We start from the raw sequence: 27,805 nt of genomic DNA on the forward strand, positions 1-27,805 counted from the left end.
CCATCCATTCATTCAGTTCACCACCCACCCTTCTCATCACTCGTCGTCTGTACCTGTGGACCATTTTGTGTCAAAAGAGGATATTGGCTATCACCAACTCCCTCCCGACACAAATATCCACTAGAGCACTACCATCCTCATCCACCTCTGCAGGCACACCCAACACACCAACTACTCCAGCCACCTTCACATTCCCTACTTTTCTATTCAAATCTCTAATTATAAACACTCCCTCTCTCCTCTGAAACTTTTCTATGCATGTTTCCACATTTACCCAAAACTCTTCTTTCACTCTGCTGGCATATTCTTCCATTGGCACATATAGGCCTACACACACAAGCACATATATTTATATTCTTACTTTCAATCTTTGAACCAACTGATCCATTCTCTCTTATATCCTCCTTCCATCTCGTGCACACAGTGATAGACACCCTTCTTTGCCCTTTTATTCTCACCTACTCCTGTACATATACCCAGTCCATACTCCCACTCTCTAATTCTCTCACCTTATTTTAGCTTCAGTCAATCCACATATTATCCTCAAGTGCCTGGACAATCTCTCTCTCTGTCATCTCATTATTTGCACCCCTCACATTCCGCATTGAAAGCCTCACCATGTCCTTTGCCCAGTCCTTGGTCGTCACCTGTTGGTCAGACCTGGTCCTAAGCACTTTATATGCATTTTTAGGTAGGTGTTTTCCAAGAAGGGTCACTGACCATCCGCCAACACATTTGTTGACATGTAGGGAACACGTATTGGTTGGTTATATGATTACCACTCAGCATATTAAATGATTTCATGGCTTACTGGAAATCATTTAGCTTCTTGCTTAGTGTAGAGTCACCTGGAGTAGAACTACACTGAGTGAGTGGATGACTGGTGCCCCCACTGACCACTAACAAATATATTACTGCTGTTTTAACTGGTCCCTCATTTTTATCCAAGATTATTTTTGCATAGGTCTCTGGTGGTCTAGTAGTTAAATCAGTCAGTCTGAATAAGAACTATAAGCTTTGCATGCAACGGCTCGAACCTTAAATGGGCAGTAAATGTATCTTACTGATATGTTTATTTTATTATTATTATTATTATTATTATTATTATCAGAGGAAAGAAGAGGGAGCTGTGCGTTGTTTGGTTGATTTGGACAAGGCCATTGACAGAGTTTTTAGGAAGGTGGTGAAGTGGGCAATGGGTAAGCCAGGGAAGAGCAGTGGATGGGTAGCGTGGCCATGGTAGTGTACGATGTTGCCCAAACCCAGGTGAGAACCCAGGTGAGAGTGAACGGAGACTCGAGTGGTGAATTTTCCACGAGCGTTGACGTGTGTCTGGGGTCATTCTTTAACCCATTATTGTTTATCATGGTGCTTGAAGCTCTCTCATGTCACTCCAGGAATGAACTCCCATGGGAAATGTATGTTGATGACTTAGTGTTGAATAAATGAGAGGGATTGTAAGGAAAGATTTAGGAAGTGAAGAGATGCAACAGAGAACAAGGGTTTGAGAGAAAATGCATATAAAATATAAATGGTGATAACTAGTCCTGCTGGCGGAACAGTCAAAGCAGAGGGAGTGTCGCCATGTGTAGCTTGCCACAAGTGTTTGAGGTGACTCTATCATGTGTTATGTTTGTGATAAGTGGATACATAAGAGATGTAGTGGTATTAGAGCTAGGCTGTGAAATAATGCTGATTTCGTGTGTGCGGTGTATCGAGGAGAGCACACGGAGATTGAGAGGCATGGACGGATTGTTCCTGCAGGAGAATCTCGTGAGTGTGTAGAGGAGTTTTGTTTCTCGAGGTTCAGGTTATGTGTTGGAGGTGGGGCTAGATAAAGAGTGGTTAATGGAAGTTCAGGAAGCTGTTGCCTCTCATGCTGTCGAAAAGGGGCTCCACCTCAATGCGAATGGGTCTTTGTATGCAGTATGTGTAATGCTGTACGACAGTGAGACCTGCGCAGTAAAGGATCAAACATATAGAAATGAGTACCCGGTCGTTTTTGGCGATTTGCTCGAAAACTATGAGGCGTATCAAAACCTGGAGGTGCTCTTGAGAAAGCTCGTGAAATTCTACACTATATTATGCAAATAAAAACATAAGGTGTGCAAGAAAAGTTCTTCAGAAAAGCTCCCTCAATTTTTTTTTTAATGGCTTTCAGTTTTTGGCTATTTTCTCGAAAACTACAAATCGTATCACAACCGGATATGTCTCATTTGAAAGCTGATGAAATTCTCTACGAAAACTTCTAACATTTTCCTGTATGATGGAAAGCATTCGAATGGTGATGTTGGGAAGTGAAATTTGATGTTGCAAAATGTTTATTTATGGCCGCCTAATGTTGTTTTATTCATGTTTTCCTGTTTTTGTGTGTGTGTGTGTGTGTGTGTGTGTGTGTGTGTGTGTGTGTGTTTATCAGCTAGAAGAAACATCAACAAATAAGATCATATAGGTTTCATGGCAGTATATTGAGGTTTGGGTGGCGAAAATTAGGCGAGAATACGTGTTTTCAGTGGAATGCAGGCAGGCTGGGTGGGCGGCCAGTCGAGTAAAATTGTGTGCCGGAAAACTTGCTGAAACTTACGCGTGCGCGAGAGGGTTAAGTGTTCAGGTAAGAATTATATATTCAGTGCATATGTGGATACAACTGTTGTAGGGTAATGCCTGCAATAACTTGCTTAAATAGAAAAAGGGTAGTCTTACAGACAAATCCAGCATGAGTTCATCTTCTTAGTAGGATAACACCGTGACATTGACTCGTTTTGAGGCATGAAATCAACACAATTTCAGTCATTATCATTTTCAACATCATCATCAACCTTATGTAAATCCACTGCAGGATAATGGCCTCGCCCATCTTTTTCCATTCTGGATGTTCTGTTCCATGAAGTTCCAACAAATCTCCGAACATCCTGCCACCTCGTCCTATGTCTGCCTCTCCATGTTACGCATTTCTGGGCTGTCATTCACTTACCCTGGCTGTCTATCTGTTATCTGTTCTGCAAAGGATGCGACTTGTACGCAGTCTTTTATGCTTTTTCGCTGTAGTGTTAACATGCACTACTTGCGCCTGTTCCCTCATCAAGAAGCTTTTTTTTTTTTTCTCTTCGTGTGGCTCGTGACCTAGCCCATTCCACTGATCTCTAAGTAGTCCTAAGTTTACGTTTCAAGGATTTTGCTAGATTTCACATTCCCGGTCCATAAGCCAGAAAAGGAAGGACACATTGATTATATTCTTTTGTCTTTGTAACTGTTTATCCTTCAAGCAGTTGCTTAGTTTACCAGAAGTTCTCTATCTCATTCCTATTCTTCACTGGATTCCATTCTTATGGACTGCGTCTGCCTGAATTGCCTACCCTATAGCTACAGTATATGTATTGCTCAAGGCATTTCAGTTTGTTATCTCTCATTTTTACTAAACGGGAACACACATATGTTAAATAATGTTCGTCTTCTTCATATTCACTTGCAAGCCAACCTTCAGATTCTCTCTGTTCGGGTCACATATACTTTCGTGTAGTTTCCTCCCTGATTCACTGAAAAAGACTATGTTGTCTGTCAGTCAGTGACTGTTCAATTGACAATGTTTGTTAATTCCTTTGGCATCCCAGGCTTTGAGTACACAGTGAATGACTTGATCGAAAATGTCTCTTTATTAAGGGTATCTCTTGGCTATCATTATGGAGTTTGATGACAGCCTTACTATCTGTCTGTCTTTTTATTCATCCACCTATGTATCTTTTTTTTTTTTTTTTTTTAAGGGGATGGGTCTGTTATGATGTGGCAGGGGTAAACCAGCTCTGCTGTCGGGCCCTGCTGCGGATGTCACTGATTGCATTGCGCAGTTGACCCTTGTGCGGTGTGGTGCGGTGAGGATCTGTCCGTTTTCCCCTTTGGGGCTAAGATGCCAATGAATGTGTTTGAATGGATGAGTAAATGGGGAGTGTGTCGCCCTGTCTCGGATACCTCCCTTTCCTTGGGGGAAGCAGCCTAGGTATATAGATAGATAGATTTTTTACGTGTCCGACTCTGGGCAAAGGCTCAGGGCCTAATTCTTGGGGGCAGTGGCCTATCCCAAGGCCCAGTAGTCCTCCTACACCTCTACATGTCACCACTTCGGCGCTAACACCCACAGTCCAAATTGAATACATGCTAGGGCTGTCTCATACAGGACTGGTGTACTGGTATTAGCGGGGGTACTGTTACGACATGTCGGCGGATCATCTGGTAGATCAGGAAAGTCTGCTTTATAGGAAATTCAAATCCTTAAACTGTTCCCTGCCCCACCCGGGATTCGATCCTGGGTCCATTAGGACTGCAAGCCGCCTGTCTACTGATTCAGCCATGTCTGTCTGTCCATTTAATTATTTTAGGATAAGTTTCCTCTACACCTTATCCTCGAATTGCTTTTATCACTGTATCCGTTTCATCTGAATATTTTTTTTTCCATAATCAGCAAACCTAACTTGATTGATTTGGCTGCCTGTGCTCATGATTCGTTCGCATCTAAAGTAGAACCAGTTCGATTATTGAGGATTTTTGTGAAAAGTTTTCATTCAGCAGAGAGAAGGTTAATTGGACGTTCGTGCTTTAGTTCTTTGATTTCACCTTTTTGTGCGCACCAGAATACCAGACTTCCCCCCCCCCCCAAAGTCCGGGACAATTTTGACTTCAAAGCACTTCGTAAATATTATTACTAGCTCATTAGCTCATTTAATGCAAAGTCGCTTGCATCCTCTGTAAGAACTGCAGTGATACCACAATTTTTTCTGGCATTATCACTCCTCATTCCTCTCAAAGTGTTGTTATACTTTATCTGATGTAATGCTAGGAAATGACTGTGTCCACTGTTTCCCTATCTTGAGATGACTCTTCGATCACGATACTCCTACTGTAATTTTTCTTTTTTTCTGATGTATTGACCATTTCATAATAATATTGCGTGCTGAATTGTTTAACACTTCTAGGCTCCTATGATTCCCTTTAACTCAAAGAAATAGTCTGGCTTTAGGTAACATAAATCTAAGATTTTTCCTCACATTGAGAGGTTATTGGTTATGGTATCAGAAATCTCAGGCAACTGTGACTCACTTGCAGCAGAATGCAATTGCGTGGTGTCAGCTAGAATAGTATGATGAACAAACGTCTATAATAGGGATAAACTTGGAATGCATATAAAAATAACAGTATCAGATTGTGGGCATAATTTTTACACACGGTAATGCCAGAAATGGCTAAACTCTGGTGTCTCATATTTACACGTAACTAATAATTCAGAAATGAAACATTATGGTATGCTACTATTGTCTGTTGAGAGAGAGAGAGAGAGAGAGAGAGAGAGAGAGAGAGAGAGAGAGAGAGAAGTTCATGAAGCTGTGGGTATAAAAAATATCTCAAGGTAAATCTGGAGCCACAATCAACACTTATTTCTTCATTTCCCTGTGTACGTGTCAGAGTGTAATAGAGAGGAAAAGAGACCACACCTATATCCACAAATAACCCACATTTCTTTTCACTTGCAGTTCGTTTCCTTTGTCTCTTCCTCCTGGGGCCCTTTAGTTCATATCCACTTCCCTTACTATTGCTCCTCAGGCTTCCCGCCACCAACGGTCAGGTGGATGATGGATGAAGACAACGTTGAAATGTCGTGGCTGCAGCATATCGTGCCAGTACCACCCCCCCAGGCGGTAAAACTCCTGTTTCCTCCACATCCTATTATTGTCCTGTGTTTTTTCCGCCTAGGCTACCCGCTACCAGTGGTCCGGTGGGTGACGGGTGAAGACGGCGGTGGAAGGTCTTGGCAGCAAGAGATCCTGCCACGCATCATGCCCCCTGGTGGCAAGCACCCCGTGTCTGTTGTGAGCGCCACTCTTCACCTCACTGAGCTGTCCAGACAAGACAATGGTCGCCACCTCAAGTGTATAGCCTCTAATACCAACCTTACCCGCGATCACTCCAAAGTGGTCACTATCGATATGTACTGTAAGTACTAATTCTACTGGTCTGTTTCTTAAACACATTTCATCGGCTTCGCCAATTTTCGCTCAGCCTAGCATCTGTAGACCAAACTCATTCAGAATAGCAAAGGTCGTCAGTATCATGATGTATCTGTCAACATCACTCTCACTTCATGGTAGTCACAAGAATATGTACGTTGAGTATTAAGCCTACACTGATTCTCATATTTCACATAACTCTTGTACTTATTCATTCTTTTGTATGAATCAGCTTGCAGTCAAATCTAAGTAGTCTTTTAAGATATGGACCTGGATAAAACACCTGCGTTGTTTCATATACTCCGCCTTCTTTGACTTTCTCTGTGTGTGTTATTTTACCTTCCTGATGAACTTGCCGTGGTAGCCACAGCATAGAGTATTATGTATTGTGAAAAAAGTCTACCGTCCTTGCCACTAAACTTTCATTCACGCAATTGATTTCTATTCTGACTTTTTATAAATCTGTCGGCCAGACGAATTTTAACTTTATTTGAGGTATATGGATCGGAGGCAACTCTATCATGTTCTGGTAGATGATCTGGTAGATGATAGCACAAGACGCAGAGTATTCGCATACTGTTCAAGCTTTATTGCAGTTTCATTTGTGCCACGTGTTAATGTATGATGTCCTGTCAGTGCCGCCGGTGGACGTGGTGATTGAGGGTGCGGATCGTGCTTTAAGGGAGGGTGTGGAGGCATCGTTACTATGCCGTTCTACAGGATCCAGACCACAAGCACGGCTTACCTGGGATACTGCTGGTGCACAAGGCTTCACCCCACTGCCTCCCCAGGTGAGACGCAAGAGTGATGTGTATGTTGTGTGACTGTGCTGACTCTGGTGTGGTAGTAGTTTCCTTGGTATTGATGTAGTGTGGTGTAGAATACTCCACTCAGTTTATGTTAGCCTAAAGTTCCATCTCTCCACCTTGAGTGCTGAGTGGAAACAAGACTTAACTATGGAATATGATGCTAGTCACGAGAGAGTGAAGTATAAATGAAGAACAGTAGAAATGTTTTATTCCGTCACTGAAGAAAGTAAAAAGCAACTGCATAAAAGATGAAAGTTTGGTCAAAGGTGAAAAGAGTATAGTCACATGCCAATGCCGTCGGTCGTCTTGGTGCATTGGTGTGGTGTTCAGTCGTGTGGTGTAAAGGAAAAGTTGTGTGACTGTGGTATGATGCTTAGCGCAGTTATGTAGCCTAACACTGTTATTCAGGATATTAGTGAGTATGATGCGATGTTTTACTGTGTGATATGGCTTGATTGACGTAAAGTAGTGGGTCAGGTGCGGCGATAGTTACGATGTGGTCAGCCGCCTGTCACATATCTTGGATCAATAATATAGCATAAGGGCCGTACGTCTTGCGTGGATAAGTGACCGGCTGTTTTGCTTTATTGGAAAGTATGCCGGACAACTGGTCTAATCAGTAACTGTACAGTCAGGAACGAAAGTTCGTCCGCTATTCTATTGCGTTTACTCTACACGTAAGACACGTCAGGAACTTTCCCTGCTGACACATCCCATAAAAGATAATCAGATATTGGCAGAGAATCAAACCAAACCTTTTTTCAGCTCAAGACTATTAACCAACAGAGGGACGTGGTAGGTAGAAGAGGTGCAATGCTAGGCGAACTTTAGTCCCTGAGCATACCTTTTTTTCTCACATAGTCTGACAGTAATAAGCACTTATACCATACTCATTCGAATATGATGTTTGAGTTGCCCCTGTTGCTGTAATCGGCGTCCATGTAGAGTCAACGATACCGTTTATATCCAAGGAGGAGGGAACCAGAGGTTAGAAGCCAGGAAAATTGTTTCCCCAAGAAGAAAAGCCACATTCAAGAACCGTTATTTCAAGATGTCTAGAAACATTGCACTTAAAAGACTGAGGGTCACAGGCAGATGAAAATACAGACAGGGGAAGACTGTTCCAGTGGTGACCCGTTGAATACGTGAAGGACTGGGAGGAGCAGTCAACTGTTGTATTATAGCAATTATGCTTTAAAGTGTTGTTAGTTAAATTTCTCCATGTTTTAGACATACTGCTGAATGAGCTAAGTGAGTATTGGATGTGTTATTGTTTTCATTTTGCTTTATATGTTGTGTGCATCATTGGGTCTGGTCATGTAGTTGAATTGTTATGCAGTGATATTTTTCAATCGCTCGGTGTTGTATGTGTTGCGGCATTTTTTTTTTTTTTTAAATTGTAAGAGTCAGTAAAAGGATGGCTGATGGAGATATTCATAGCAAGGGTCACACCACTGTTGTTACAGTTGGTGTTTTTTATGTTAATTTGGCAGCTAAGAGAATAGTTTCCACCCTATTACATTGCGCAAACCATATTCTACTGTGAATATTATTATTTTTTCAATACATTCTCGCAGACGCTTTACATATTTCACTTTTGAAGGCCCTTCATGCAGTGCAGCAGATAATGAAGGCCATAACTATCTCATCAAATTCCTATGGTCTCACCTGAACTGAGAAAAAAAAAAATCGTCTGCACTTAACAAGCATGGACTAAAAGTGTAGTGAATTTGTAGTATTGTATGTTATTAATATAGTATTAGTAATATATATATATATATATATATATATATATATATATATATATATATATATATATATATATATATATATATATATATATATATATATATATATATATATATATATATATATATATATACAGTATATATATATATATATATATATATATATATATATATATACAGTATTAGTAATAATGTTAAGTGAATTGCTCAAGCTCATGAAGCACATATTAATGTCTCATATTTATCTCTCTTTCTCTGTCTGTATTTGGGACAACATCGCAACATTTGCAGTCGTTCACTCTTGGGTTCATTCTTTGCACAATCACGAAATATATCACATTATTGTAACACTCACAAAAGTATCACATTGTCATAGGTGGTTTGTCATGCTAGTACGACCATTGGTGACAGTTCCATTAATTACTGCTGCTGGGGCGTCGTAATTACAAGGTACGAGTACAGTGCGTTGCGCCCTGTGATGGTATATATATATATCATCGCTTCGCTTAGGCTACCTATTGATTCCTGTACCTGTGAAGGGCTGCGGGGTTGGGGGAATAGTTGATGGTAGTGGTGGTAGTAGTGACAGATAAAGTGGTGGTTGGGGGGGCGGGTGAGTATTATCGTGGGTGACTGTAAGAGTGGTGCTAGGGAATGGTTGCGATGGTGATAGATGATAATGGTAGAGGTGATGTTTGTGATGATGTTGGTGGGGGTACGGGAAGGAGGGAGTGTTTATGCTGGATGGATGTGGTAGCTGGTGGTGCGTGTTTGTGGTGGTGGTGGTGGTTTGGGATATTGTGACGACAGCGAATTATTCTTGGTGTTTGACTATGGTAGTAGTGATGGTGGTAGTGGTGATGGTGATAACGGTGGTGATAAGCTTATTATGGTGATGAATGATTGTGGGAATGGTGGCTAATGATGGTAGCGGTACGTGCATGTAGTTCATGGTTGTGATGGGTGATGGTAGTGGTGGTATTGCAGTAGCAGTTTTGGTGGTTGATTTTGATGTGTATTGTGCTGTTGAATGGTGGTGTTGTTGGCAGAGGTGGTGGTGTACCCGTTGATTGCTCTGGCAGTCAGAAGAAAGAATGGGTGAGTGTTGGTTGCTATGGTAATATTGATCTTTAATGTTGTGTGTGTGTGTGTGTGTGTGTGTGTGTGTGTGTGTGTGTGTGTGTTTGTGTGTGTGTGTGTGATGGTTATTTTGTACATCTCTGGCGAGACGATAGTGGTGAAGTTGACGCTGTTAATGATTATTTTGTTACCAATAACACGGTAAGGTATTTTGATGAATATAATAAGGGTAATTAAAGTTTTAGCCATTATACCACTTATGCAGTGTCATTCACCTCAATCCAGATTGATATTATTAAGGATGACGATGATAACAATGGTCTTTACAGGAACTAATCTCTTAAACTTTGACTACAATACCGTTTCTTAGCTTTGTTCCCATGTCTGCAGACAATTGTATTCTGCTGATGAGCGATTTTCTGTACTTGAGGGGATACATCTGATACACACTTATGATCTTCAGTGTGAAGGATCTTTCCTTGTGTGCATAGGAATAAAAACGGAAATAAGGTGTCACGGTGGTGAAAGATTTTTTCGTCTCTTCTTTACAGTTAACGCTCTGACTACAGGTAAAATCGGGAAACGAAAAGAAGAGAAAGAAAGAAAGAAACTGCCCTATACTAAAGAGAATCGTTCGACTCTGACATCAGTATACTAAAATTATATATCCATTGGTTGACTGTTTATGTGCAATCTTGCTATTTCAGTTCTCGCTCTACCAGAATGCAACAAACACATACACACCTGATAATCATGTTAACACCGTTAGGCTCCTATGGCTCACTCTGAATGAAAGTAATCTTGTGGAAAGGTCGGGATGATATTATGAAAAGCTGATTTTTTAACCACGTTTTCTATTCAGGTATATTCAATCTTTTTTTTTGTTTGTGTGTTGTGGTTTCAGCCGTCGATAGATAAGAATACTACGGTGAGAAGGGGTCGTTTAGTACCCACCTCCGATGATGATGGCCGCACCATATCCTGCGTGGCCTCCAACCCCACCGTCAAAGAGTACACAAAGGTGGCTTCACATACGCTGGACGTCCACTGTAAGTAGACTTTGTTTGGATTTGGCTCTGTTTTTCTGTAACTGTCATTCTGTCTGTCCGTCTACCTTCCCATCTCTCCTTTTTATCCTTCTGTTACCCCTCTCTTGTTGGGAAACTAGATTCCCCTACTAGCTGCCGAGTAATTTTGCCAGTGGATATTATTTTCAATTGTATGCAGTTTCTTCTTTTATTTCTTTTACTAATCGCGTTCGGTTGTTATGACTCTCTCTCTCTCTCTCTCTCTCTCTCTCTCTCTCTCTCTCTCTCTCTCTCTCTCTCTCTCTCTCTCTCACCGTTTGTCTACTTACATGTATAATCTGTGAATCGATCTGTCTGTTTCCCCCACATGTTTTCGCCAAACTGAAAAAACTCGTGTATCCGTAGTATGAACACACACACACACACACACACACACACACACACACATATATATATATATATATATATATATATATATATATATATATATATATATATATATATAATTTGAGGCAGTAGGGGTTTGAATGTGTTTGTATTGTTGTGTTTATACCGTAGTGTTGGTATGCAATGGTCAGTTCATAAACGTATGTAAAGTGTTTTCTCAGAGTATAACTCATTACATAAATGAAAGATTATATGTACAGTCGTCATAAGTCGTAACCTTATTCAATGAATCGACGACACTGAGCCTAAGTAATGTTTTTCCGGAGTTTTGATTTGATTCTTAATACAAAATAAAAGGAACAACAGACATGAAGCCTGCAAGATTCTTTCCCTTCAATGAAAAAACAAAAACGAGAGCCAAACTGAATCTCTGTTTATTTCGAGATGCCTGAACACATTGCGTCAGAACGACTATAGGCAGAAGGAAACACAGAAACAGGAATACAGTTCCAGAATTGATTTGTTACACACACGAAGGACTGGGAGTATGAGTTAAGTCTCGCATTAAGGAACGAAAATGGAGTGAGAGATTCTTACCAGAGGGGTGCTACACTCCCACTATAATGGAGGAGGAATGCAAGCAGACATTTCAGAAGAGCAATGACCATTGAAGTAGCGACAGGAAAAAGATAAAGATGCAACAGTGCAATGAGGAGACAAAGGTTGAAGGGAGCCAGTAAGAGCGGGTTAGTTGATGACACGAAAAACCTTTGACTACATCCTGTTTAGAAGCTGTATGTGGGGAGCCCCTCCACAGATTAGAGTTGTACTCTACACAGGGGTAATTAAACCCCCATACGAAGTCAACAGATGAACGGAGGTAAAGAAGGCATGGAGTCGGCTTAGTACACATCATCTCTTGGAAGTCTGCTAGAGAGGTCATATGATCTTTCCATAATAAATCCCAAGAGAATAACACCCTAAATATATTATGGGATGACGCAGGATAGAACTGAATCATATTAATTAACGGCTACTCCTGTGAAAGATTATAGCTGGTCAAAAGATGTAGAAACTAAGTTTTGGGTACTTTAAAAACAACAAGGGTTACTTCTTCGCCAGTCAAGAGATATGAGCCAGGTCAGGAATTAGGCGTGCCTTAGTCTTATCCCGTGTTTGTTAACGTAATTGCTGTGATGGACTCTGTGAGAAGCAGATGGAAAGGCGAAGGGTGGAGTCACCACCTTAAAAGTAGATCGGGTTAGACATACAACTTCAAAGATCATTGATGGACAGAAGGAAGATAGTTGTGACAAGATAGAACCCGGAGAAGCACCATTATTGATTGCTCGGGGGGATGATTGGTGGCAATCTACAACAACGGCCGTAGAACAATCAAAAAGGGACCTAGTGGTGATGGCATAAACAGAAGTATTGTATTCGTAAAAGGGCAGTTGGGAAGTAAAATGTTTGTGTCAGACTCGATAGTAAGCCTTTGAGATGTAAAGTGTAACAGTAAAGCTTTTGCCAGTGTTCTGAAAGGAGGATGACTAGGAGTCTGAAAGGAAGATGAGAAGTGGAGCGTCCATGATAGAACTCATACTGGCGATCGGAGAGAAGGTTATGATGGGAAAGAATGCTGTTTTTTTTTTTTTTTTTTTTTTTTTTTGGCTAAAGAACAGATTCAGAAACTTTAAATAAACAGGTTAGTAAAGATACTGGGCGATACTTACGGGGCCAGGAATGGTCACCCTTCTTCGGGACAGGCTGAATTAGAGCAAACTTCCAGCAAGAAGGGAAGGTACAAGTTGACAAAGGCGAAAGAGTTTACCTAGGCAGGATGTAAGCACAGAAACACTGTTCTTGAGAATAACAGGAGGGACCTCATAAAGTCCATATGCCTTGTTAGTACTAAGGCCAGTGAGGGCAAAAAACTTTTAATCAACTGAAGAAATTTTAATGCCAGTCACGAGGAATTCAGAGGCTTGAGGAGATGGAGGAACAGCAACAGAACTGTCTACGGTGAAATTAGATGAGAAATTATAGGAAGAGTTAGGTCATATCAGTAGAAGAAACAGCCGCAGACCCATCAGAGCAGAAAAGGGTGTGTGTGTGAAATAAGTAAAGTTGATGGAAAGTTCTTTTGGCAAGGTGTCAGAAGGAGCAAAATGAATTTAAGTAGAAGAGTTTAGAGCATTTGGTACGAATGAAATTATTCTTAGGAGAATGAGGAACAGACTTACCACGTTTCTGGGCAAAAATACAAAGAGATGAGATTCAAGGGTGGGTTGGTGCTGGAACGCTTTACAAGCATTTTCATGCTTTAGGAAGCTATAGAACAAGTGTGATTATTTTTTTTTTTTATTATTATTAGCGTAAGGATATGAGAATGAAAAGTATGCTTGCATGCCTGAAAGAATAACTTCCGTAATGAGCGAGGCACAAACAGATGAATCTTGGCCATGGATGCAATGATCATTCCAGGGAATATCAAAGAATCACTCCCTGAGGGCATCCCAATCAGCAACCCTAACGTGAAACCGATGCCGCATTTTGGAAGGGTCCGCAGGCCTTACTGCAGCAACAGAACAGGTTAAGGTGATAAGATTGTGATTGGAAGATCCCAGTACATTAAGTTTCTAACCAAAGATTTTTTGGTGCGTAATAAAATAATTAGTAATCTATGGTTCTAGAAAGGAAGGGCATGCAGAACTGTTCTAAAATTATTTGCTATGATCTTCTGAAAGCTTTGCCTATATTTGGAAGCTTGTTATATTCTTGCTAGGCTACCAGTTGATTATATAATTTCTTCTCAGTTTACAATAAAGTGTTCAGAAAGGGATATGGTATAGCCTACAATTCATTTGTAATCGAGTTCATTCCAAAGTTGTGTAAACCTGTCTGAAAGAAGGAAGAATAAAACAAAACAAGAAAAAAAAAACACACACCCAGAGTGTAAGATAACCTTTTTCATCAGTTAATCTAAAGGCATAATAATTGGCTTAAGCTCCGACCTTGACCTGCGAACAACTGTTCTGAAAATCGAATTATTCAATTTTTGGCAGACCCTTAACGTTTCCCCTAGTTCAGATCAGATTATAGAAACTTCAGCCGACATTGTCCTGTGTCTTTGATTTTTTTTTTACCTTTCCGAGTGACCTTGACCTTTGACTGATTGTTCTCAATATGGAAATCGATTATCTTCGCCTAACCCTGAACGCACTGTAGTGTTTGGTATAAATCAGGTAGAAAGTCTAAGTTGACCTTGCCATTTGACCTTTACCTTTAACCTAATGTACTCGACAATGGTAAGTTAGCCCATGGCTAATCTTCAGTCTTTTCACCTAGTTTGACCTAAATCAGATCAAAACAGTTTTAGTTACTTAGTTACCATGCAGACGTAGAGTTAATTTGACTGTTCTCAAAATCGAATCCATTTCTTCATGTACAATCCTCATCTCTTCCATCAAGTTAGATGTAACTCGGACAAACTTTTTGAGATGAAATTATTATGACAGAATCTGACCTAAGCCTGTGACATCAAATTTGGAGAAGATCTGATAAAATCTTTCTGAGATATTTTGTTCTCTCTTTCACACACACCCCACCTCCCCCCCCCACACACACCATTCGTTTTTGCTTCGCAAGTATGGTTGTAATAAGACACCATCTTAGTCTTAGAGGTATGATTAAGACAAAATGAGTAATGATACTAAGCATCAATGCCAAATAAAAATGTGCACGCAACCAAATTCCTCTCTCTCTCTCTCTCTCTCTCTCTCTCTGTATATCTAATATACTATAGCAGTAGCCGTGTGTGTGTGTGTGTGTGTGTGTGTGTGTGTGTGTGTGTGTGTATTTTGGGCAGCCGAAACTACACATTCAAATCGCACCAAAATTGGCACAGAAATTGCAAAAAAATTCGCTGATGTGAAAAAACTTGGTCCCATCACGATTGAAAAACTTTAACTATATTTAATGAGCGATCACATTTTGACCAAAAAACGCCGCTCCTGGCGCCCGGCATAGGATCTCTGTAGAACTTTTTCCCCACAGGTAGGACTAAAGTATTTCGGACTTGCGTTCGGACAACTTGGGTTCCATTCCCAAAGTTGCAAATAACACGATCAGTTGGTTAGCTGCATAAAATCCAAGTGACAAGTGTTACGGAACAGAGAAAGATAATGTACACTTCAAGTGAGAATATCAAAAATCACCACTGTCCCGCAGAGTTCCAGGTTCAAAACAAAAGAGTTAGGTAAAATTACAAGTTAAAGTTTAATGCTCAAACTAACAACAAAACAATCAGGACTCATAAGGATAATGTAATGGCAAAAAACAGGTTAAATATATGGTTAACTGCAATAGCCTCTATTAACACGAAATTAGCAAGAGTAAATTAATCTAAGTCAGCCCTGATAAAATGAAAATACCAGATAATACTCAGTGAATGCAAGATATATTATTACAGATACAAAATATCATTAATAAGGGTTGACACCCAAAACACATGAATCACAAAAACCTTGCTAGGCCTAAGAATTAACACCTTACGCTACACAGTACAAGAAAAAAATGCAATAACAGTTATACTCAAATTACACAGCTGCTAGATGGTTGGAGACTTCCTGAGCACTCACAATAATAACAACTGTACAGGGGAGGACAGAGATGTGAACAAAATGAGGAGTAGATCTAGGTGGCAATAATGCAGAGACTGAGCTCATTATATAGGGGCCGGCAGAGCTTGATACAACTTGTAAGAAGGACGCGCAAATGAAGCCATAGGGGACAAAGAGTTGACAATCCTGCTCTGAACAACAGAAAGAACGACTTACTCTGCTATAAGGGAGGACGAGGGGAGTGAGGTAGAACACGCTCGTGATCAAACATGCAGCATTCTGTACGTTAGAATTACACAATGGATGATGAAATCATAGGCTATGTAACAACTCCCCACAAAGAAAAAAGAAATTTACAAAGGAAATTTCTTATTACTCTAAAACAATCTGTCTAAAGTCTAGATAAACAATCTGCAATAACATTTTCTTTCCCCTTGACATGTTGTATGTTTAATGAATACTCCAAGAAGTAGACTCCATCTTGTCAATCTCTGATTTTTATCTTTAAACTTATTAAGGAATTTCAGTGGGTTATGATCGGTATAAATGACTATGGGGTCAAAACCAGAACACAAATAAAATGAAAAATGCTGTAAACCCAAAATCAAGGCCAAAAGCTCTTTCTCAATAGTTGAGTAGTTCTTTTGAGGTGGAGTGAACTTCTCACTGTAATAAGATACAGGGTGTTCAATACCCTGATCATCCTCTTGCAGCAAAACAGCCCCAGCTCCTGTATCACTTGCATCAACAGCCATCTTAAAAGGCTTAGCAAAATTTGGAGTAGCGAGCACTGGCTGACTTAATAGGATAGCTTTAAGTTTGGTGAAAGAGGATTCATAGTTATCGGTCCAGACAAATTTAACTTCCTTTTTCAGTAGGTCTGTAAGTGGTGATACAAAAATTGAAAAGTTAAGAACAAATCTCCTGTAATAACCTACCATTCCCAAAAATCTTTGTAGCTCTTTCCTACTTTTAGGTCTGGGAAGATCACTTATAACCTGAACCTTAGCTGCTGGTGGTGCAACATGTCCATCACCAATTACGTACCCAAGGTACTGAACTTTAGCTTGACCAAACTCACACTTTAATAAATTAGCTACAAGATTAGCCTGAACCAAACACTCAAGAAATTTACTGACATGGCATAGGTAATCTTTCCAGTTGTCACTGAAGATTAATACATCATCAATATAAACAACACACCCTGCCAAACCCTCTGTTACAACATTCATGAGCTTCTGAAATGTGGCTGGTGCATTCTTCATACCATATGGCATTACAGAACATGCAAAAGTCTTTCCTAGTGTTACAAAACATGAGATCTCCCTAGCACGTTCAGTCATTGGTGCTTGCCAGTATCCCTTTAACAAATCAAACTTACTTATGTACCTAGCCTTTCCGATCTTGTCTATGCAATCTTCCACGCGAGGGAGAGGGTAAGTGTCTGTTTTGGTTATCTGATTAACACGTCTGTAGTCGATGCAAAGCCGCTGTGACCCACCTGGCTTAGGGACTAGAGTGACAGGAGAACTCCACTCGCTCTGACAGGGCTCAATCATCTTTTGCTCCAACAGGTAGCCAAGCTCCTTCTGGATGAGAGGAACTTTCACTGGGTTCACACGGTAAGGAGGCAGTTTAATTGGCTTTGTGTCTCCAACATCGACATCATGCATCAACACAGTGGTTCTTCCTGGAGTAGCATGGAACACTTGCGGGTACTCCTGCAGTAATGCCGAAAACTCCTGCCTTTCCTCGGGAGGTAGATGAGAAAGCTTAGTCTGGAGATCATTCATGATATCAGGATTCTTCCCCAAACTATCACTCAGGCTCATGCTGCATGGGAGAACTTCACTTGCAGACTCGGGTGGAACAGCTACAGTGCAGACTAGGTTATTTTCGTCCCACCTGTGATATAATTTTATCATGTTGATGTGACAAAGTTGCTTGTTCTTTCTACGATCTGGTGTGGCGATGACATAGTTGGCATCACTGAGTTTCTTCTCCACGAAATAAGGACCACTAAACTTGGCTTGAAGAGGTTGCCCATGAACCGGTAGCAGAATCAAAACCTGATCTCCTGGCTGAAAGTGGCGTAACCTGGACTTCTTATCATACCAAGTCTTCATCTTTTCCTAAGCAGCTCCTAAATTCTCTCTTGCCAGCTGTAAAGCAGTGGACAGCCGTTCTTTGAACTTCATCACATACTCCAGCAGGTTGACGTCATCTTCCTCCGACAGCCAGCATTCCTTAAGTGGCTTAAGGGGTCCTCTTACTTCATGGCCAAACAGTAGTTCAGAAGGTGAGAAGCCCAGTGATTCATTTGGAGATTCTCTTGCGGCAAATACAACGAATGGTAGACCTTTATCCCAGTCTTTCTGATGTTCCAAACAGTATTTCTTGAGCATCGATTTGAGTGTTTGATGATATCTCTCCAACGCTCCTTGGGTCTGGGGATGGTAAGCTGAAGAACTGATCTGGGTGATGCCCAACTCTTTCAGAGACTGCTTGAAAACATTTGACATCTAATTACTTCCCCGGTCTGACTGTACCTCCTTAGGCAGACCAAACTTTGTGAAGAACCCCAGCATTTCCTTAACCACGTTCTCTGCTGAGATATTTCTAAGTGGAATGGCTTCAGGATAACGAGTAGCCATATCAATCAGGGTCAACACATAAGAAAATCCTGAAGAAGTCTTAGGAAGAGGGCCCACAATATCCACCAACACACGGGTGAATGGCGCCTCAAAAGGAGGACTGGAAACTAGAGGTGGAACCTTTTTGGTCTGAGTACACTTCCCCACAACTTGACAGGTGTGACAAGACTTACAATACCAGGAAACATCCCTGAAGATACCTGGCCAGTAGAAGTGTTTCAAAATGCGTGCCACAGTCTTCCTCACTCCAAGGTGTCCTGCCAAACTGGAATCATGACCCACTCTAATGATATCCTGCCTTCAAACACGAGGGATGACAACTTGATGTACAACCTCCCAGTCACAGTCGGCTGATGCTGTTGGGGGTCTCCACTTCCTCATAAGTACTCCTGACTTTATATAATAACAAGTAGAAGCACCAGCTGACTCTTCCTCACTGCAAGCAGAGTTAGCTAGACCTTTCAACTCAGGGTCAGCAACCTGCAACTCAACCAACTCTTGACGAGACAAATTATCAACACTACGGGGTACTGCCTCATCTGGTGAGTGGTCCAAATTAGCAAGAAAAGTGTCAGCTAGGATAACATCATCATCATTATCCTCTAAGTCACCAGTAACTTTAGACTTAGCCCTAGTGACAGCACATGCAGAGAACACATCAGGGACATCACAATCCTGGGTCGCAGCCACTGGCTCACTAGACAACTGAGAAGCTGGACACACTTGACTTCCACCAATATCATTTCCAAGTAAGAAAGTTACACCTGACATTGGGAGTGTCTCAACCAACCCAACCATAACGGAACCATTAACAAAACCAGACTCTAAATTCACTCTGCATAGAGGGACAGGGAAGTATTTATTCCCTACACCTTGTAAGATTACAGTTTCATTAGAGGAATTAACATTAGAGCCTAGAACACTGGTCAGCATAAGGGATTGGCAAGCACCTGTATCACGATATATTTTAACTGATTTCCTGTCATTACTGTCCAGAGGACTGACAAAACCATCGGACAGGAAATTAGCACATGAAGTCTTGAGAGTGTCTCCCACGTTACTGCTCAAAAGAGGAGCTCCATCATGAGAATTTAATTTACCCCTCAAAGCAGGTTCAGTTAACTCAGTTAAAGAATTCTGGGAACTCTCAAGGGTGGACACTAGACCAATTGACTGAATATTTAAAGACTCCTTTTTGTTCACATCACGCTGTCTCCTGAAACATTTCTCCGTAGTATGACCAAGCTTACTACAATAAGTACATTTACTTTTCTGAAATCTAGAGGTGAAGCTGGTATTTACTTCCTGAGAAACATCATCTTTATTCTCTTTCCTGTTACCTGTACTCTGAGTAGAGGCAACGTACTTACTCTCATCTTTCTCTTTTTCTTTAGAATATCTCTTGTGTGTGAGAACATATTCATCAGTAAAACTGCAGCATCAGACAAATTATCTATTCTTTTCTCATCAAGATATAGGCTTACATCTTTATAAATACACCTTTTGAAGTCCTCCAGCAAAATCAACTGCTTGAATTTACCAAAATCAGAATCCACATTCTTAGAATTTAACCACTGCTCTAACAGATCTTCTTTGATTTTTGCATACTCAACATGGGACTGCTTATCTTGCTTGTAAGTTGTCCTAAACTTTACTCTATAGGCTTCAGGAACAAGCTCATAGGCCTTAAGAATCAAGCTCTTAACTACATCATAATTATCAGATTGATCCTGAGGCAAAGATGCGTAAGTTACTTGAGCTTTACCGGTGAGAACAGTTTGAAGGAGTACTGGCCAATACTTTTTTTGGCCAATTAAAACCTGTAGCTACCCTCTCAAACAACTGAAAATACTTTGTTAAATCAGATTCATTAAAAGGAGGGACAAGTTTAACATTTTTAGCCACATCAAAATCATCAGAGCTAGATGATCCAGTTCCACTTTGTTTCATGCGATACTCATGGTCTGCCTGAATCCTAGCAAGTTCAACTTGTGCCTGAAACTCAGCCTCCTGAATACGAGCCTGAGACTCCGCCTCCTTAGCCTGAGACTCAGCCTCCTTAGCGTGAGCCTGAAACTCAGCTTCCTTAACACGTACCTCCTGCAGAGCTAGCTGTAACTTAGCTAATTCAATCTGCGTTTGCTCATTTGGAGGAGATACATTAAACAAGCTTTTATTAATCATGCCAACAATTTGATCTTTAGAATGATGAGAGCGAACTGCAATTCCCAATTGTTGAGCAACAAGCTTAAGTTCATTCTTTGTTGTGTTTTCTACATCACACACTGTTTGCACATTTGACAAAAAATCTTTGGCTTCATCAAGCGTAGTAATAGTAGACATCATGAATAAATCACAGTCACGAAATATCAAGCAATATCCTTATGATAATATCCTGAATATCCTGATAAGAGGTCGCCAAATTTATGTTACGGAACAGAGAAAGATAATGTACACTTCAAGTGAGAATACCAAAAATCACCACTGTCCCGCAGAGTTCCAGGTTCAAAACAAAAGAGTTAGGTAAAATTACAAGTTAAAATTTAATGCTCAAACTAACAACAAAACATTCAGGACTCATAAGGATAATGTAATGGCAAAAAAACAGGTTAAATATATGGTTAACTGCAATAGCCTCTATTAACACGAAATTAGCAAGAGTAAATTTATCTAAGTCAGCCCTGATAAAATGAAAATACCAGATAATACTCAGTGAATGCAAGATATATTATTACAGATACAAAATATCATTAATAAGGGCTGACACCCAAAACACATGAATCACAAAAACCTTACTAGGGCCAAGAATTAACACCTTACGCTACACAGTACAAGAAAAAAAATGCAATAACAGTTATACTCAAATTACACAGCTGCTAGATGGTTGGAGACTTCCTGAGCACTCACAATAATAACAACTGTACAGGGGTGGACAGAGATGTGAACAAAATGAGGAGTAGATCTAAATGGCAATGATGCAGAGACTGAGCTCATTATATAGGGGCCGGCAGAGCTTGATACAACTTGTAAGAAGGATGCGCAAATGAAGCCATAGGGGACAAAGAGTTGACAATCCTGCTCTGAACAATAGATAGAACGACTTACTGTACTATAAGGGAGGACGGGGGGAGTGAGGTAGAACACGCTCGTGATCAAACATGCAGCATTCTGTACGTTAGAATTACACAAAGGATGATGAAATCATAGGCTATGTAACACAACGTTACACTAGAAAAGCACATAAACGCGAGCAAGTGCAAGGGGCCGGAAGAGCCCACGAGCACTTGTGTGTATCTATCTATCTATCTGTCTGTCTATCTATCTATCTATCTATCTATATATATATATATATATATATATGTGTGTGTGTGTGTGTGTGTGTGTGTGTGTTCTTACCTAATTGTGTGGAGTAGACTGTAGCACCAGTCGAGCAGGGCAGTACTCCCAAGGTGGATGGAAAGCTGATGATACGGAGAGCTGGAGCTCTCGTTTCATCAGCCCTTGGGACTAGGTCCCGACCATCCCCCTTTGCTGAACTTTTTCAGTGTCTCAGTAACACAGAGAATAGGCCAGCATGCTCTCCAGTACAAGTTTCTCTAACTATCAACACCAAACTACATGCACATTACACACCACACTTCCTTTTCAAAATTTAAAAAGAAAAAATGGCATCAAATAACATAACCTCGGAGTCCCGAGGGGGGGGGGACCATAAATGCCCCCACCTTCTGCCCCTCTCCCGGTGACGACTCAAGATGCCTGGAACCACTGTCTGACACTCTTCTTCATTTCTGCAACATTCGTGGCCTTTCCTCTAACTTTCACTTTGTTGAGCACCACCTCTCCTTCTCTAAACCTCACCTTCTTTTTCCAACTGAGACTCAGCTGTCTGAGGCAACTGACAGCAGACCCTTTTCTGTATTCTCCTACTTTCTCTATACTCATTTAAAAGCCAAAGGTGGCTGTTGTGTATATATATGCAACAACTTATCTTGCTTTCGTGTTCCTGAACTTGATTCTTCCGAATTCTCTACACTCTGGCTTCGGCTTTCCTGTCATTCTCTGACTAAATATATATGTGCTGTTTACTTATCTCCTAATTCTACTGACCATCAAAAATTCTTTGACTATCTTACTTCTACGATGGAACACATTCTATCCATTTCTCCTTTCTCTGAAATCTCCATTCAAGATTTCAATGTTCACCACCACCTTTGGCTCTCCTCTCCTTTCACTGATCCACCTGGTGAACAAGACTAGAGCAGCTTGTACAGCACCCTACCCGTATCCCTGATCACCTTGGAGAGAGTTCCAACATACTTGACCTCTTCCTTACCACTAATCCTTCTGCTTACACTGTTAATATTTTCTCTCCGTTGGGCTCCTCCGATCACAACCTTATCACCTTAACCTGTCCTATCGCTCCAGTACGGCCTGCAGACCCTCCAAAGAAACGTCGTCTGTGGCACTTTGGAGCTCCAGACTGGGAGGCCCTCAAGCAGTACTTCTTTGATTTTCCCTGGAATGATTATTGCTTCCGTGGTTGGGAGCCATCTGGGTGTGCCTTGCGTATTACAGAGATTATTCTTTCGGGCATGGAAGCATACATGCCTTCCTCATATCCTTTGACTAATGCACGAAAGCCTTGGTTTAATCACGCTTGTTCTAATGCTGTCTGCAACAAGGAGAGGGCATATAAAAGATACCGGAGCCAACCCACCCCTGAATCACATCTTTTATACGTTTCTGCCCGGAATTGTGCTAAGTCTCTTCTTCGCTCTGCTAAAAATAATTTCATCCGTACTAAGTGCTCTCAACTCTCTAACTCGAATTCTTTCTGCTCCTTCTGGCACCTTGCCAAAAACCTTTCTAACAACTTTACCTCATCATCCTTCCCTCCTCTTTTCTACTCTGATGGCTTTATAGCTATTTCTTCTACTGATAAAGCAGATCTCTTTGCTCAGACTTTCTCCTCCAATTCCACCTTAGACGATTCCGGTGCTGTTCCTCCATCACTTCCCCCCTCTGACTTCTTCATGGCTGACATTAAAATTTCTTCAGCTGATGTATTTTCTGCTGTCACAGGCCTCAATACTAATAAGGCATATGGGCCTGATGGAGTCCCTCCTGTTGTTCTCAAGAACTGTGCTTCTGTGCTTACACCCTGCCTAGGCAAACTCTTTCGCCTTTGTCTGTCAACTTGTACCATTCCTTCTTGCTGGAAGTTTCCTCTCATTCAGCCAGTCCCAAAGAAGGGTGACCATTCCCAACCCTTTAACTATCGTCCAATTGCTTTAACATCCTGTATCTCGAAAGTTTTCGAGTCTGTTCTTAATAGAAAAATTTTAAAGAATCTTTCCTATCACAACCTTCTTTCTGATCGTCAGTATGGGTTCCGTCAGGGACACTGCACCGGTGATCTTCTCACCTACCTTTCAGACTCCTGGGCATCCTCCTTTCGGGACTTTGGCGAAAGCTTTGCCATTGCACTTGACATCTCTAAGGCTTTCGATCGAGTCTGGCATAAATCTTTAATTTCCAAACTGCCCTCTTACGATTTCTATCCTTCTATCTGTGCCCTTCATCTCTAGCTTCCTTTCTGGTCGTTCTATAGCCGCTGTTGTAGACGGCCATCGTTCTTCTCCTAGATCTATTAACAATGGTGTTCCTCAGGGCTCTGTCCTATCACCAACTCTCTTCCTTTTATTCATCAATGACCTTCTAAGCTGTACATCTAACCCTATCCACTCATACGCTGATGACTCCACCCTTCACCTTTCCATTCGATTCCCGCAACGTCCATCTCAGCAGTTACTTCAACAAACAAGGGATGAGGCTATGGCACACCTAATGTCTGACTTGGCTCATATCTCTAACTGGGGTAAAAATAATCTTGTTGTTTTTAATGCATCAAAGACTCAATTTTTGCACCTATCAACCCGACAAAATCTTCCACAGGTATACCCACTAATGTTTGATTATATACAGCCTAATCCTGCATCATCCGTGAACATGCTTGGGGTTTCATTTACTCGGGACTTGTCTTGGAAAGATCATATTACATCTCTTGTAAAATCTGCTTCCAAGAGATTGGGTGTGCTAAGCCGACTCCGTTCCTTCTTTACCCCTGCACAATTGTTGACTCTATACAGGGGTGTTATCCGCCCCTGTGTAGAGTACAACTCTCATGTGTGGGGAGGCTCCCCGCATACAGCTCTTCTTAATAGGGTGGGGTCAAAGGCTTTTCGCCTCATTAACTCTCCTCCTTTTACTGACTCCCTTCAACCTTTGTCTCTTCGTCGCACTGTTGCATCTTTATCTCTTTTTTATCGCTACTTCAGTGGTCACTGCTCCTCTGAACTGTCTGCATGCATTCCTCCACCCCTACGACGGGCGCGTAGCACCCTTGTAGCATCAAACTCTCACCCCTTTTCTGTCCAACTCTCTAATGCAAGAGTTAACCATTACTCCCAGTCCTTCATTTATGCAACAGGTCAGCTCTGGAACTGTCTCCCTCTGTCTGTATTTCCTACTTCCTATGATCTCCAGTTTTTCAAACGCAGTGTGTCCAGGCATCTGGAAATGATCGGATCTTGAATTTGGCTCTCTCTTATATTTTGTTTTTCTCTTGGAAGGAATAGTTTTGCAGGCTCGTTGCCTTTGGTTCCTTCTTCCTCACAAAAAAAAAAAAAAAAAAAAACTAACTATATCTTTACAGGAATGAGTCAAGCTCGTACTGTCCCGTGTCTTAACCCCTTAACGGCGGGTGTCATTCCAGAATGACGGCGACAAAACTGGACCAAACCGCGGGTGGCATTCTGGAATGATCGTGAATATTTTGAACACCGTGCGTTTTCCCGGCGCGCAAATATTCTCACGCAAGAGTAGCTGTCGAGTTCTTTCACGCCAACCATCCCACACCTCCCTCCTCCAACCCCGAGGGGCCCCCCCCCACCCCTGCCCTGACCCGCGTCAGTCAGTATCTGTCCAGCTCTGTGCGTGATAATGGCGCTCCGTCCCGACTCATCGTCGCTCGCTTCCTCCTCTACAATGTTTAGTGCTAGTGTTCCCTCTACCTCTACACCGGTAAAGGAACTGCCGACGGCGAGGCAGAAGGGGTTGAGCACTCCTGAAATTAGAACTGAGCTGGACAAAACAGTAAGTACTACTCTTGACTGTGGCAGTGAAAGTGACACACTCACAGCAAGCAGTGATGATTTGGCAGTGATTGGTGGTGAACCATTTTCCATTGATAGTGACAGTGATGAAAGTGATCGTGTTGATTACCCCCCACCACCCCCAACATACTCTGGGAAAGGAAAGGCTCCAATGGGCAAATCTGGTATTGCACGTGGGAAGGGAGTGAAGCGCAGGCTCACGTCTCCCACACCAGGCCCAAGTACGCATTTCCCATCAATTTCCCGTTCCCAGCCCAATTGCCCTCACATCATCATCATCATCATCTGTCGTGCCCTCTCCTCAGTCTACATCATCTGAGGAGTATGAATTACCAAAGCCTGCAAAGCGAGGGAAGGCAGGCCGTGCAGGCCGTGCAGGCAGGCCTAGAACAAAGGGGATGCGTGGCAGTTGGAGGGCAAAGCTGGGCGATAAGCGAGGCGATAAGCGAGGTGATAAGCGGGGTAGAAAGGGTCAAGTTTCACCACGCACCAGGTCAGAAACCCCCCGCCTGCCCCCGCTCAGTTCCCTCACCCGCGCCACCCCCCACTCACCGCCCCCGCACTCACCCCCTCCCCGTTGCCTCCTGCCTCACCCACCTCCCGCTTGCCTCCTGCCTCACCTCCTGCCTCACCCATTGCCTCTACATCAGCTCCTTCTCACGGGGAAACGAGTGAAATGCAACCTGCCCCTGCCACTGAACCACGCACAGGGCAAGCTGATGCATTTGTTTGGACTGACAGTGGAGATTTCCAGCCACACAATCCACCGTTTGATATGACAAATGCTGGAATACAGCCTGCCTTCCCATGCAACGCAGGTGATGAGTTTGTTGATTACTTCCTGGCCTTCCTTGATGATGAAATTGTGCAGCATGTCAGCGATGAGACCAATAGGTATGCAACTCAGTGTGCAGCACAAGGGCTGGGACCTATTGGCTCGCCAAAGCAAGTGTCGTGGTTGCCTGTCGGGATCAGAGAGCTGTATGTTTTTTTTGCACTCATGTTTTTGATGCCCCATATAAAGAGACATGAGTTGGAGGAGTACTGGCTCGTGGATGACATAACTACTATCCCCATATTCGGGAAGTATATGTCACGGGATCGGTTCCGACAGCTGCTTGGGTACCTGCACTTCGCTGATAATGACAACCCGTCCCAAACTGACCCTTTGTGGAAAGTGAGGGATTTCCTCAACAAGATTAGGGATCGATTTATGCGATTTTTCAGGCCTATGCAGAAAGTCGTCATAGACGAGTCCCTGGTATTGTTCAGAGGACGTCTCAAATTCAGGCAGTACATCCCCAGCAAACGCCACCGCTTTGGGATAAAGTTCTTTGTGCTGTGTGACTGTGAGACGGGGTATATAATGGATTTTGTCATTTACTCGGCTAGCACAATGGATGTGAACAGGAAAGACCCCCTTGGCTTCTCTGGCTCCGTTGTAAAAGTGCTGATGGAGAGGTATTTTGGTGGTATTCATGTGCTGTACACAGACAATTATTACACAGCACCGAAACTCTCCAAATACCTTGCTGAACACGGCATTGGCACTGTTGGCACTGTACGGAACTATAGGAAAGAGTGGCCTAGTTTCCCCGAAGCATCATCATCATCCAGGAGATGTTCACCTGAAGAAGTCAGAAAAGCTTCTTGCGATCAGGTGGCATGACAAGAAGGTTGTCAATATGATCAGCACCATCCACAAGGGGGAAATGAAGAGAACTGGGAAGGTCAGCTACAGGACGGGAGAGCCAATCATGAAGCCTGATGCCGTCATTGATTATAATGTAAATATGAGACTCGTTGATAAGTCTGATATGATGATTGGCGAAATAGACTGTCTCAGGAGAAACACCTGATGGTACAGGAAGGCTTGCCTGCACATGCTCGATATGTGCATGCTCAATGCCTTCATTCTTTACAAAGACACAAGTCGGGGGCATAAGGCAACCATCACTGAGACAGTTTTCCAAGACTGTCGTTCAGCAGCTACTTGAACGATTTGGTCAGGTGACGGCATTGATCCCGAGGCGACACTCTGACACACAACCTGACCGTCTTGAGTGCCGCAATTACATGAGCCGGCACCAGCTTGTGAAATTGCCTCCTAAAGCAGGCGGCAGGTTGTCACAGGGGCCGCTGCAGAGTATGTTCAACCACCACACGAAGGCCTACGACGAGAAAAATGAGCACACACCAGTGCCTTGAATGCCAAGTCGCTCTATGTGTAACTCCGTGCTTTGCCGGTACCACTCTCTGAGTAAATACTGAAAGTGACAGTGATATATAGTGATGCGACAGTG

General features: G+C 42.1%; 1 protein-coding gene across 1 annotated transcript in view; it reads left to right on the forward strand.

Annotated features, from left to right (window-relative positions):
- Positions 1-27,805, forward strand: part of LOC145416298 (nephrin-like) — a 555,234-nt gene that overhangs the window by 213,320 nt on the left and 314,109 nt on the right. The window contains exons 6-9 of the mRNA XM_080285300.1: positions 5,593-5,663; positions 5,805-5,982; positions 6,633-6,787; positions 10,538-10,682. Coding sequence (XP_080141426.1) covers positions 5,593-5,663; positions 5,805-5,982; positions 6,633-6,787; positions 10,538-10,682 — 549 coding nt within the window. The remainder of the gene's footprint in view (positions 1-5,592; positions 5,664-5,804; positions 5,983-6,632; positions 6,788-10,537; positions 10,683-27,805) is intronic.

The sequence above is a fragment of the Coenobita brevimanus genome, chromosome 105, assembly GCF_032717465.1.
Source record: "Coenobita brevimanus isolate Jiangsu-jjx chromosome 105, ASM3271746v2, whole genome shotgun sequence".
NCBI lineage: Eukaryota > Metazoa > Arthropoda > Malacostraca > Decapoda > Coenobitidae > Coenobita > Coenobita brevimanus.